General features: G+C 36.5%; 2 protein-coding genes across 3 annotated transcripts; both read left to right on the plus strand.

Moving 5' to 3' along the window:
* The first annotated feature begins 1,588 nt into the window (after positions 1-1,588).
* LOC147299371 (MutS2) lies at positions 1,589-6,116 on the plus strand. Of its 2 annotated transcripts, none has more exons than XR_015123219.1 (6): positions 1,589-2,095; positions 3,526-3,631; positions 3,964-4,016; positions 4,250-4,381; positions 4,460-4,546; positions 5,133-5,204. XR_015123219.1 is itself a non-coding variant. In XM_086249532.1 (6 exons), the coding sequence occupies exons 1-6, from the start codon at positions 1,703-1,705 to the stop codon at positions 5,724-5,726; spliced, it is 849 nt and encodes a 282-aa protein (XP_086105658.1). In that variant the 5' UTR covers positions 1,591-1,702; the 3' UTR covers positions 5,727-6,116. The 2 variants fall into 2 exon arrangements, 1 of the variants encoding a protein (XP_086105658.1); XM_086249532.1 differs by lacking the exon at positions 4,460-4,546 and adding an exon at positions 5,635-6,116 and having other exon boundaries at positions 1,591-2,095; positions 5,133-5,205.
* A 1,657-nt stretch (positions 6,117-7,773) lies between these two features.
* Positions 7,774-11,854, plus strand: LOC147299372 (putative aquaporin NIP5-1). Its single transcript, XM_086246478.1, has 4 exons — positions 7,774-7,977; positions 8,712-9,131; positions 9,701-9,762; positions 11,656-11,854. Exons 1-4 carry the CDS (start codon positions 7,774-7,776, stop codon positions 11,852-11,854), a joined length of 885 nt encoding a protein of 294 aa, XP_086102604.1.
* Positions 11,855-12,144: the final 290 nt, after the last annotated feature.

Raw genomic sequence — 12,144 nt, forward strand, 5'->3', positions numbered from 1 at the left:
TGCAGTGCACATGATCACTTCCGTTATCTGATTGGATGGAAGTTATGTACTAACTTGATACACTTTGAAAAATTCGTGGGTAAATTTATCATGTTTTGAAGTTCGTGAACCATTTTAAAACACTAGTCAAAGTTCGAGAATTAATTTTTTATGTAACCCTAAATAAAAGAGTAAAATGCACCATTGGTCCACTTATTATAGTGGATTTCCCAAGTTGGTCAACGAATTAATTTTCGTCTCAAGTTGTTCCACTTTCTTTGCACGGTTACCCAAATTGGTCATTTCCGTCAATTTTTAGTTAAATGCCGTTAAAATTCAGCATGTGCAGATCATGTGCCATTTTTTAAGGGCAAATGAGTCTTTTCCACCCAAGCCCACACACAACTCATCCCAACCCTTCTTTCGTATTCTTTTCTCCCTCTTCTTTTTTTTTTCTTTTTCTGCAACACACGCCCCAAACCACCAACTCCTCTGCAGCTCGCGCCGGTGTGTGCGACGCTGTCCGAAGGTGATTGCTGACGAGATTACCGCCCCCATCGTCGTTGACCCATTTTCCCGGAGAAATTGAGACCAGCCACCACCCTAGTCATCTTCTCCTCATTGTTCTGAGCAAGAGGGTGGTCTTGGATCATTCATCGGATCACCAAGCACGGCCAATCGACGCCGAGAAGCCGCAGCGGCTCCTGTGGCTTTACCGGCCAATTCCGGCAGCCAATTGGGTTGACCCAAGAATCAAATTTGATCCTCTCTTCGTGTTCTTGCTATTGGTATCTTTGTTTTGGGCCAATTCTTGTGAAATTTGAAAACCAGTTTAGGGAACCCACGACCACCGCGGGCTCCGCCGCGGTTGGTGGTTGGGTTAGGCTCCCCTCACCCGAATTTGGCCCCTTGGTTATCAATTGTTACTTGTGAGTTGAATTGGTTGAATTGGGACTGAAATTATTGAAATTTATGTGTTTCCAGGTGTTTCTGCCGTTGCCACCACCGGCGCCGCCACCTATGGCATCGGGTTGGTGGTGGATTCCATCTATCTTGGTCTGGTTGGGTCCTAGAAGACATCTTCCAGGTTGAATTGTGTTTTTGGGTGAGTTTTTGTGAAGTTTTAGTGGCGGGCTGCGGAGGAGAGAGTTGGAGAGAGGGAGTGAGGGAGTCGGGGGAGAGAGATGGTGGTTTGGGGTGGGGGTTGCTCGGGTGGGTGAGGGAAGGAAGAAATTTTGTTTTTGACAAAAAGAAAATTTTTTTTTGTTTAGATGGTGGTTTGGGGCGTGCGTTGCAGAAGAAGAAAGAAAGAAGAAGGAGAAAAGAAGAAGAAAGAAAGGTTGTGGGCTTGGGGTAGGTGGAAAAGACTTATTTGCCCTAAAAAAATGGCACATGTTTTGCACATGCTGAATTTTAACGGCACTTAACTAAAAATTGACGGAAAGGACCAACTTAGGTAACGGTGCAAAAAAAGTGGAACAACTTGAGACGAAAATTAATTTGTGAACCAACTTGAAAAATCTACTATAATAAGTGGACAACGGGCATTTTATTCTAAATAAAAATACAAAGTCCAGCAGTGGGCGCGGGCTGCTTAACAGGCGTTTTTTATTGGCTTTGGCCTTTTGAGGAAGCTGACATATCCTGATTTAGTGATTTCTGAACCAGAAATTGAAATTCGAATGAATTGCAGGTCGGAGAGAAACGAGCTCTCTAAAATTTGATGGAACCCCTTCAACTCATAAGACAAACACATGACCATTTCATGACCATCTCACTCTCCTCCATACTCAGACCAAAACCATTGTGGTTTTCACTCTACTCTCTGCCCAGAGCCTTCTGTACTTCTTCCCCACTAGCTCCAACAAAGCGCATTTCCGCGTCAAGAAATGGTGTTGGGGTTAGGGTTAAGGTCTCCCACGCTCTTCAGCTGAAAGAGGACTGGTTGGCCTCTCTCTCATGCCCTTTTCCTCAAAGCAGTGAAAACCTTGACCGCAAGGCAGATTTGACCCGGACAAATTCGGGTTCCAGTTGGGTCATTGGGATCGACCCGGATGTATCTGGTGCTTTGGCGCTCTTGAAAGGCAATGACTCTGACTCTGCTTGTTCTGCTCAGGTTAGCAGGCTGCTACTACTGTTTCATATTTTTATTTTCTACTTTTTAATTTTAACTTAATTTTTTAGTGCAATTATTTAGTTTAGTGGCAAAGCTTGGATTCTGGGTACCAATTTTACTTAAATTAATAGTTTGTTATTGATTTCTCTGACCTGGAGGTTGATGGTTGAACTCGAATAGCCGAAAGGCTCTTGGTGATATCAAATTTACCTGCAACATTAGGCTGTGCGCAAGAATCCGCAAATGGGTTATGGACAAGGATCATCAACATTAGGCTCTTGGTTAAGGATAACATTATGCTGTGATTGCAGTCTAGTTTCTTCTGATGTAGATTTTCTTCTCTCTTTTTTTTTTTTTTTTTAATTTCTTGTTCTACCGTGGACCATTATTGTATCAATTTCAAGATAATCAATAAAAGTTTTTTCTTCGAAGAAAAAAAGAGGATATGCTAAATCTTTAGGGAGAAAGTGTGAGATATATTGCGATATGGCATTAAAAGTGAACATGTGACAATAATCATGGAGATAGAAAGGAGGATGGGTGCGTGAAGAGCAACAATGCTGACAAGCAGGAACAAGGGCTGGAACTTGATATATGGAACCGCTTTGTCTTAAAAACTAAATGTGAAGGTTTATATTTTTAATGTAATGTAGGCATCTTCTATTTTTTTCTTCATTTTTATTCATTTAAGTGCAAAAAAAAAAAAAAAAAAGTTTGTGAAGAAGAATTTAAGACGGGCAGGGGATGGAGAAAAATTTGTTCATAGGTCATCTCATAGGCACATTTATAGACATCATTCATTTGTAGGGATACCGTTTTTCTTTCTTCTGCTTCTTACCCTCAGGAAATGTGTCAAAAGATGTTTCCATGTGATATCATTGTTTGAGAGTTGAGATAAAACTTCATTGCTGGCAATTGATGGATGATGATAATAATAAAACATACTCTTGCTACAAATTAATGTTGGGGTGTGGGCTTTCTTCCATTCTACTGTTTGGGTTTTCTTGAAATTCAGGTTGCAAAAGGTGTAGGCTTGTGACTATGGTACTCGGGCCTAGGATCTTGATCAGTCCGCTATGTATTATATTTCTACCCGTAGTAGTATCCTTTTCCAGATGTTGGAAGCATAAGTACTTAGCTTAAACATGGCTCAAGAGCAAGCTAACATGGAAACTGTTATTCTGTTGACCTTTCATACTCTAGATGTGCTGTTGCTGTTTTGGTGCTTCCAAGAGTAGTATAGGTCAGTGTTTGTCAGTTGAGTAGGAAAGTTTTACACAGTTTTAGTGAAGTTGGTTTGTGCAATTGAGATTCCTTCATGAATTCAATGGGATGCATTTTCACTTATTAATGTTGTTTTGATTTTTTGTGAGATGGACAATTTTCCCTAACAACTTATGCGATCTCTTATTTCTTTTCCAATGTTTCAGGTATATGACTCTCCACACGTGAAAGTACTGGTTGGTAAAAGAGTTCGAAGACGTTTAGATGCAAAAGCTATAGTTCAGTTGCTCGGCAGTTTTGATGCTCCCCTTGGTACATTTTTGTTGTGAATTGGTTATCTTTCAAATTATGTCAGACGGCTGGATTTCAGTTCATTTTATTTTCATTTTTGGTTGAGGGTTTGAGCTTGTTCGACAGACTGATTTCTTTTCTACTTTTGTTTTATTGGCAGACCATTGTAGCATTAGATACTGGAATTTATGATCCCATTGTAATTAAAGTACTAAATGTGAATTCAAATTGTGCAAAGCACAAATAAATCTTTACTCAATGTTTCAAATTAAATATATGGTCTCTTGTTTTCTTTCATCAACTTCTTTTATCATCAATTTTTTGCATATTGAATTCGCTCTTTCATGTTTAAGGTACGACTGCGTATATAGAGCAATCAACTCCATTTCCAAAAGATGGAAAGCAGGTCAGCATGATATCTCTCAGTTGAAGGTTCCTGTGGATATTTCTATTTTTCTTAAATGTGTAATCAATTCCTGCCTTTTCTTGTGAGTTCTTTTTTGTTGAATGCCCTATATTGTTGATATCATTTCCAGTTTGCTTGATTGACTGCCAGAAAGTGGAAAATGAAAAAATAACTGTTCAAAGTGTTGTTATGGTCTTTCTGAGTAATGTTTTTTCTGTTTTCCTGCAATGAAGGGATGGTGGAGTGGAGGTTTTGGGTATGGACTATGGATTGGGATCTTAGTTGCCTTGGGGTTTTCGGTTGTTCCAGTGCCATCTCTTTTGTGGAAGAACAAATTTGAACTCGCTGGGAGTATGTCTACAAAGGTTATTTTGGTCCCAACTATTTATGCTTTCACAGGCTGTCTACGGCAGTTTCATTCATTTTGAATGTTCCGTCTTCAGAATTTCTCATAAATTGTGCTGAAGAGCACTACCATGCTAAAGTCAATTCATCAAGTTTCAGTATACAATGTGGAATTCTCTCAAAAGGTCATATCAATATTGCTGAAAATTTTATTGATGCCAAATTCTGAACTTTGGTGAATTACTTTGTCTTTAAGGTTTCTTATTCCATACAGTTTGAATAACGTAAATGGAAATCATTGGTTTGATTTGAATCTTACACTTGAGTGGTAGACCCTCTGTTGTTTGCATTTTTATATTTAAACTAGTAGGTCTGGCAGGGGAACTGTAAAGTTATTGGTTTGACCTAATAGTGTTTCTGTTAGTGGTGTCTTGCATAATCACATACACCTATGTTCCATACATGGCTATTCATGTACTCCACTGAACGTATATATTGTTATTTTGGAATTTGCTGTATCATCTTTTGTTTCATATACATAAATGTTCTTTCTCCGAGATGGGACTCATGTTAATTGAACTACTAGTTTAAAGTCTAAACTAATGCAGTGGTAACCTCTAGGAAAATCTTGTTGTATTTGATATTATATAATTGATTTCGTTTTAGGCTATCCTCTCTGTGAGAAGTTTTTCTATTGGACATTCATGTAGCATCCACGAATACAATCAACTTCATGTTATAACTTACAAATGCTGAATTTTGACTTGATAGGATGATAGCCGGAGGCTTGCATCAACATTATTTCCACCATTGAGTTCCTTGTTGGAAAGGAAAAAGGATCATGGTATTAATTTTGTCTTCTTAATCAAATATGATTTTTTTTCTATTTTTTTTATTATTGCATTCAATAATAGTAAATTTCTCTAGATTGAGAAACATAAATGGAACTTGGTCATATCTTTGGATAGATGAGTTCCATCAAGGTTTTGTGGAATAACCATAACCTTTTTACCATCTGTTTCCCTTTTTCTGTTTATGTTTTTTTGGCCGTGCCTTAGCACTATATTTCTGTCATAAGAGAGTTTAACATTTCTGCTCAGTATTTAACCTCCCAATGTTGTGGAAAACCAGAGTTTGATAAATTTATTTTGTATCAGTCACGAAGTCCCTTTAAATGTATTGGTTTAGTGAAAAATACTTCTAAATTTCTAAAATATCGTATTTTCCCTGTCCCATGGACTTTAATATTCTAAGATTTTTCCTGATATTTTAGGGAGGGCTGAAGCTCTACTCATTGCTGCATATGGAAAAGGGCTAAAGATAAAATCAGACTCATCATGCAACTCAGAGGTACTGGTGCCTTAGAATTGGCAGATTTCCCTAACATCCTACTTTATCACAATTGCTTGTTTTAGTTGCTTTTGAGTGTCTATTATCAAGAAGAGTACGAAAGAATCTCTTATAAAGCAAAGAGAGGAATGTCAATGCAGCAGCTTGAAAAGATTCAATCTTCTTTAGCCTCAGTATTTGTACCAGATTCAGAAACTGGTATGACCATTTATTAGAGTCTTTAGAATGAGGGTACTATTGTAATTCCCAGACTAGTCAATAGGACGTGGGTATAGCCGTATAGGGTTGAGAGCTTATTGTTATTTTAGTATGCGGGTACTGTTGTAATTTTCTAAACTGTACCTGGGTGTATGGCTAACCAGTGTATCAGATTGGAACTCTATTCTGTTATTTTTCTTCTCCTTACCTTCTATCCTCATACTTCAACTTGGTATCAAAACCTAAAAACAAACCTTTGGAGAGTCATGAAGATTGCGGGAAAAAAAATAAAAATAAAAAAAATTGGAGATTTTTTACTGTTGGTGCTAGCAGCAGTGAGGATGACATCCTGCAGCATCATGATGATGTCAGCATCCACATGACGTTGCAGAAATCATACCTCTTGCTAATGATGGGTGTAAAATGATTGACAATTATGTGAAGATTAATGTTAGAGAGGCTATATTGGGTACCACATTAAACAGATCCAGTAGGTACATAAACACAAACAAAAACATAATTATGTAAGTTCATAAAATCGTTTTAGGTATGTAAAATCATTATAAGCACACAAAATACATAAGATCTATATTATTATTCGTTGTTTATTTATTTTATGTATTTTGAGAAAATCAGGATCTTCCTCCAGCCAATATAAAGATTGTTAAAAAAAATACGAGTCTTTTAATTAGAAGCTCAAAATGAGAAACAAAGTTAAATCAAATCCTAACCGGTCAAAAACTTAAGTAGAAATCCAAATTGTCCACCGAGCACTTGGTGAAGCATTTGCTGAGCGCTCGGCGACTTGCAGATGTGGGTGTTTTTGCTTGTGCATCTACAAGCAAAACCCTGCATCTGCAAGCAAATCTCTGCATTTTCAAGCAAAAAAGATGCATTTGCAAGCAAAAAAAATGTATCTGCATTTGCAAGCATCGAGCTCTAGGTAGGCTGCCGAGCGTTCAGTAGTGTAAGTTTTTCTCTTCGCTAGATTTAAGTTAAAAATCTTTCAAAAACTGGATTTATAAATAATTTATTAAAAAAATATTAGGTACATTATTTTTGTTAAATTACGTATTAGGTAAATTAATCATACAGTAAATCAAGTAACCAATATATTTAAAAAATAAATTAACTGAAATTAATGCAAAAGAGAAACACAATAACAAAACACAAACCCAACTAGAAAAGAAGACAAACATAACAATACCTGAATCAATATGGAAATTTGCTGAGTTGGGCAACTAATTAATGGCTAAAGCTACCAAGAAAAAAGTACCTGAATTTCAATAGGAAAATATATATACCAAGTGGTTTTACCTAATTTTCTAAAAATAATATGAGCAGTTAGTTTGGACTGTTTGATTTTGTGTATATATAGACGCCTATGCATTTAAGGGAAAACACGCTTATGCATTTGGTAGTTTTATAATACTCTTCAAGCTTTTCTTTATTTTCTATCTATCTTCTCCATTTCTATGCTCAACCTGCCTTGAAAATACCTTTAAAAAAAGTATTTTTGGTATGTAATCCTGCATTTTCATGACAATCCCACAAAACCCAGTTTCAAAAAAATTCATAAGAAAAAAAAAAAACTTTCTTGCATTAAGCATTATTAGATCTATCTTTATATAGTGTGTAACCTGCCGTTCTTCCTTTCTCATATCCCTTAGTAAAACATTTATGAAAACCTTGTAACTTTTAATCGTCCAAAATCTCAATTACCCAATTCTCCACAAAAAAAAAAAAAAAAGACCAAAATTTTGTAAGGCATTTTGGTTTCAATATGTATCCATAGAATTTAGTAAATTCCCCCCGAAATTTTTTTTTTCCCAAAAGGATATTATCAAATAGAGAGAAAAAAAAAATGTCAGAATCAGAGTCAGAATCGCCAGTAATGTCAACGCCGGCGACGCCAGCTCTAATTTCGGAGCTGCGAGTGGACTCATTGTCGTACAATGGGAAGTCAATGCCACCATGCAAGTGCTTTCCTGTGCATGCTCCCAAGTGGAGTCAACCGCACACGTGCTTCACCGGCTTCCCTACTCCCAATGTCTCTCTCACCCGCAAGGTACGTACCTCTCCTGATCCTCACCATTTGAAAATATGTGAAGAGTAATTGATAGAGAATTCAATCTATTTTTTCATGTTCTTAATTTATTTAAGGGATATGATTTCTATTAGTAATGATATAAAAATATGTAGTCGTTGCTTAAAACCATATACAGTTAATGCTATGCCTAGCCTAGTATGACTAGGTAAACCAATAAAAGAGATTTTGTATTGTCATTAAAGCCTAGCTAGTATATATATATATTCAAAATCTCTATCAACCAGGTGCTTTTAAAGGTTTCAATATCTAACATCCTTTATTGAAATATAGTGGCCTGGTTGGCATGACCTATGAAAGTTAAAAAAACAATCCCAATATCATGCTAATTAAGCCAAAAAATAAAGGTTTGGAAGCACTTTTAACTAAACCCTTTACGTATTGATAAGTAATACAAATTAAGCTAGCAACTATTATATCAACATTTTAGTTATTAACTGATGTCTTATAATCGATAAAAATAGTCTCTTTTTATTAATATATAAGGTCCAAAACTGTCCACATATGATTAAATAAAGGCTTTTAATACTACAAATTAGTTAGAATGTATGTAAATAAAAAGTTAGGATAATAGTTATTTTATTTATTTACTAATTAAACCAGCTCATGAAATAAGCATTTTGAAATGAAAGAGAGCTAGTAATTAGGGTTATGATGATGGTGAATAATGGTGTATATATATATATTATATGCAGCTTGGAGCAGAGTTCGTGGGAACCTTCATCTTGATGTTTGCGGCAACTGCGGGGCCAATTGTGAACCAAAAGTACAACGGAGTAGAGTCACTAATTGGGAACGCAGCATGTGCAGGACTCGGTGTTATGATGGTGATTCTGTCCACAGGCCACATCTCTGGCGCTCACTTGAATCCATCTCTCACCATTGCCTTCGCTGCACTGCGTCACTTCCCATGGGTCCAAGTGCCTGCCTATATCGCCGCCCAGGTTTCCGCCTCCATTTGTGCTTCGTTCACTCTTAAAGGCGTTTTTCATCCCTACATGTCCGGCGGTGTCACAATTCCTTCTGTGAGCTATGGGCAGGCCTTTGCACTCGAGTTCATCATCACGTTTAATCTCTTATTTGTTGTCACTGCTGTTGCTACTGACACCCGCGCGGTATGTATACATCAACCGATAATTTATTACGTGAAGAGAGAGATAGACAACAATCCCATATTTCACCTTGAATTAGTTAAAATATGCGGAATTTCTTACCTTTTAGAAAGAGACCCTCATACAATGCAATTTGAATATTCACATCATATATACATGCTTAATTAATTCAATAATCTCTCTTCATTTATGATGTGTGAGAGTATTAGTGGCATATAAAGAAATCTAGACATTCATTCCAAAATCGATTGTCAATAGGAGGAGAGATCCAAAATCCTTATAAATCACTATGTAATGTCTCGCATTTTTCAATATGAGATTCTCTCAACACGCCCCACCATGTCTGACATCACTTAAACCTAACATGTGGATAATTTGGGGTGATGTGGACCACGTGTGGTTGTTAGGCCCAACACATGTATGTATAACTTGCCTTTGATAAATGATAAGATGAAAAAATCTAGGTAAACATCTCAAAACTAATTGGCAATAGGATAAGAGGCCCGAGATCGTTATAAACTATTATGTATAGTGTTGAATTTCTAACATGAAATTCTCTCAACGACATGTAGGTGGGAGAATTGGCGGGTTTAGCAGTTGGAGCTACCGTGATGGTGAACATTCTTGTGGCAGGGTTAGTACAACTTAGTTTGTCTCTCTTGCATTATATATTAAATGGTGCTATTATGGATAACCAATGATAATTATTAAAACAAAATTAGTTAAAGTACATTTATAAATTATTTGAACACTACCAATATAATTTAACAGCTTGCATATCTGAAATTTGAGATTTCACCGGTTTGCAAAAGTGGGATTTCTAAATTTCTTGTTAATTTTAATTAATTTCCAATGAAATGTAATTGTGGGTTGTTGGATGGGTGACTTTAGATTATTTTATTAAATGTAATAATAGTTTGCACAATTATAAAAGCAATATGATGCTGCACTAATTACATTTTTAAAAAACAATTTTCTTACCAACTAGCTATTGGTCTAGTGGTATTTATCTTTCCGATGTTGGAAGAGGTCTTAAGTTCAACTCCCCATCCTCCAGATCAAAGAAAAATGAAGCAACTTTCTTCAAATCAAAGTTTATGATATAGAATATTCTAAAGTTCTTCATAAAATTATGTTCTCTATGTGATAAAACTTATTATGTACCAATAATGCTTGCAAATATCATTAACTTTCACAAATTAGCACCCTATAAGAGAATAAAGTTTTCCATCATTCTTCACAAGAAAAAGAAAAATGACAGTCTATTTTGACCCACCTAAAGTACTGAGTTGACCCTCTCTCAAATTTTTGTCCTTAGATCTTCTATTATGCCCTTGAATAGAAATTAAAAAACAATTGGAAAATCTAACAACACCACCCACCACATATATGGTCCATCCGATCCATGCTCCTTGCCACCCTCAACGACCCCACCCCACCCCATCGTCAGGCCAACACTTCTCTCTCTCTCTCTCTCTCTCTCTCTCTCTCTCTCTCTCTCTCTCTCTCTCTCTCTCTCTCTCTTCGTGTCCTCTCATTGTCAGAGGTAGAGAGAGGCCGACGGTGGCATGGCATGGGAGGTGCCAACCTAGCGTTGGGGAGGTGTTCGCCAAGTGCTAGGGTGGGTGGGGCCGCCGACGGTGGGAGGGTCGGGGGTGGGGTTGTAGAGGGCTGGTGGGGGGAAGGTGTGCTATTGGGGTTTTTTTAAGGTCTAATTACAAATAAGTCAATAAAAAATGGTTAATTTAAAATTTTAGTAACTAATTTTTTTAAAAATAATGTTGGAATTTTTTTTTTTTAAAATGGTTCAACAAAACATTAGGTGGGTTAGAACATAATTACTCAAAAGAAAACCTAGTTTATTTTCCATACACTAGTACCACAATTTTTCTAATTTATATAAATTTTATAATTCCATTGGCTAAGTACTATTCAAAAGTAAAAATGGTCGATGATATAAATTTTTCTAATCTATATATGTTCATGAATCATGATCACCAAGTACTTTAAAAAAGGACTAGTCCATAGTGGGTGGCACATTTGAAGTATATATGCTTGATGCAAACAAAAAAACAAATGCTTGTCAAGAATTACATATGTTTGTACGTTCAAAGTTGGAGAAGGGTATACGACCCAAAAAAAAATTGGAGATAGCTAGGTATTCAACCAAAAGAAAAAGTTGGAGAAGGGTAGGGGGCGACAAGTTGGTAGTAATTACCTGTGGTAATCCAAAGGGCCACTCATTCATCATATCCATGTTGGCAACACGTCAAATAATTGAGGGTATGAATTGAAAGATATGGTTTTGTTTTTGTTATCATTTTAGCTTCTACCATTTAGCTACTTGTTTACCCCTACACAGAAAGTCTGAAAGATAACAAAAACGAAATTAATAATGATAGTGTACGTCACATATTATCAAATATACGAAATCCTGAAGCATAATTGATGAATAAAATTTAATAAAAAAATATAATAAGTGTAGCAGTAGTATAACAATAATTTTTTTGTGATTTTGGTGAGACAGGCCGTCAAGCGGTGCTTCAATGAACCCGGTGCGAACTTTGGGCCCGGCCATGGCAGCAGGGAACTATAGGGCATTATGGATATACTTGGTGGCACCGACGCTCGGGGCTTTGGCAGGGGCGGCGACCTACACGGCAGTGAAGCTTCGAGAAGATGAGGTGAAAAGGCCAGTACAGGAGGTCAAGGGCTTTCTTCGCTAATAATGGGTCATAGGAAAAGATTCCATCAGTGTGGTTTGTATGATATAATGTGCAGTATGATGTAATTTATTATTATTATTTTTTATTAATCAAATGTTTTTCATGAGATTTGAACTCAGAACTTTCTCCGACAAAAGGAAATGTTGTCATCTATTAGACCAAATAATCATCGGCTACAATATGATGAGATTGATGCATAGAAACATATTATATTAGAATAAAAAAAAAAAGGCAATTGATGTAGGATGTGACTCAATGTCTACGCCCTTGGCCCCTCACAATTACTTTTA

Source organism: Dryas octopetala, chromosome 1 (assembly GCF_963921425.1).
Source record: "Dryas octopetala chromosome 1, drDryOcto1.1, whole genome shotgun sequence".
Taxonomy (NCBI): Eukaryota; Viridiplantae; Streptophyta; class Magnoliopsida; order Rosales; family Rosaceae; genus Dryas; species Dryas octopetala.

What these genes read in the sequence shown, in the direction of transcription:
- LOC147299372 (XM_086246478.1), top strand. Translation starts at nt 7,774, where the DNA reads ATGTCAGAATCAGAGTCAGAATCGCCAGTAATGTCAACGCCGGCGACG. An exon ending in ATGTCTCTCTCACCCGCAAG is followed by an intron (nt 7,978 to 8,711) that starts GTACGTACCTCT and finishes TATTATATGCAG; the next exon opens with CTTGGAGCAGAGTTCGTGGG. An exon ending in GTGAACATTCTTGTGGCAGG is followed by an intron (nt 9,763 to 11,655) that starts GTTAGTACAACT and finishes TTGGTGAGACAG; the next exon opens with GCCGTCAAGCGGTGCTTCAA.
- LOC147299371 (XM_086249532.1), top strand. Translation starts at nt 1,703, where the DNA reads ATGGAACCCCTTCAACTCATAAGACAAACACATGACCATTTCATGACC. An exon ending in TTCCAAAAGATGGAAAGCAG is followed by an intron (nt 4,017 to 4,249) that starts GTCAGCATGATA and finishes CCTGCAATGAAG; the next exon opens with GGATGGTGGAGTGGAGGTTT. An exon ending in CTGGGAGTATGTCTACAAAG is followed by an intron (nt 4,382 to 5,132) that starts GTTATTTTGGTC and finishes TTGACTTGATAG; the next exon opens with GATGATAGCCGGAGGCTTGC.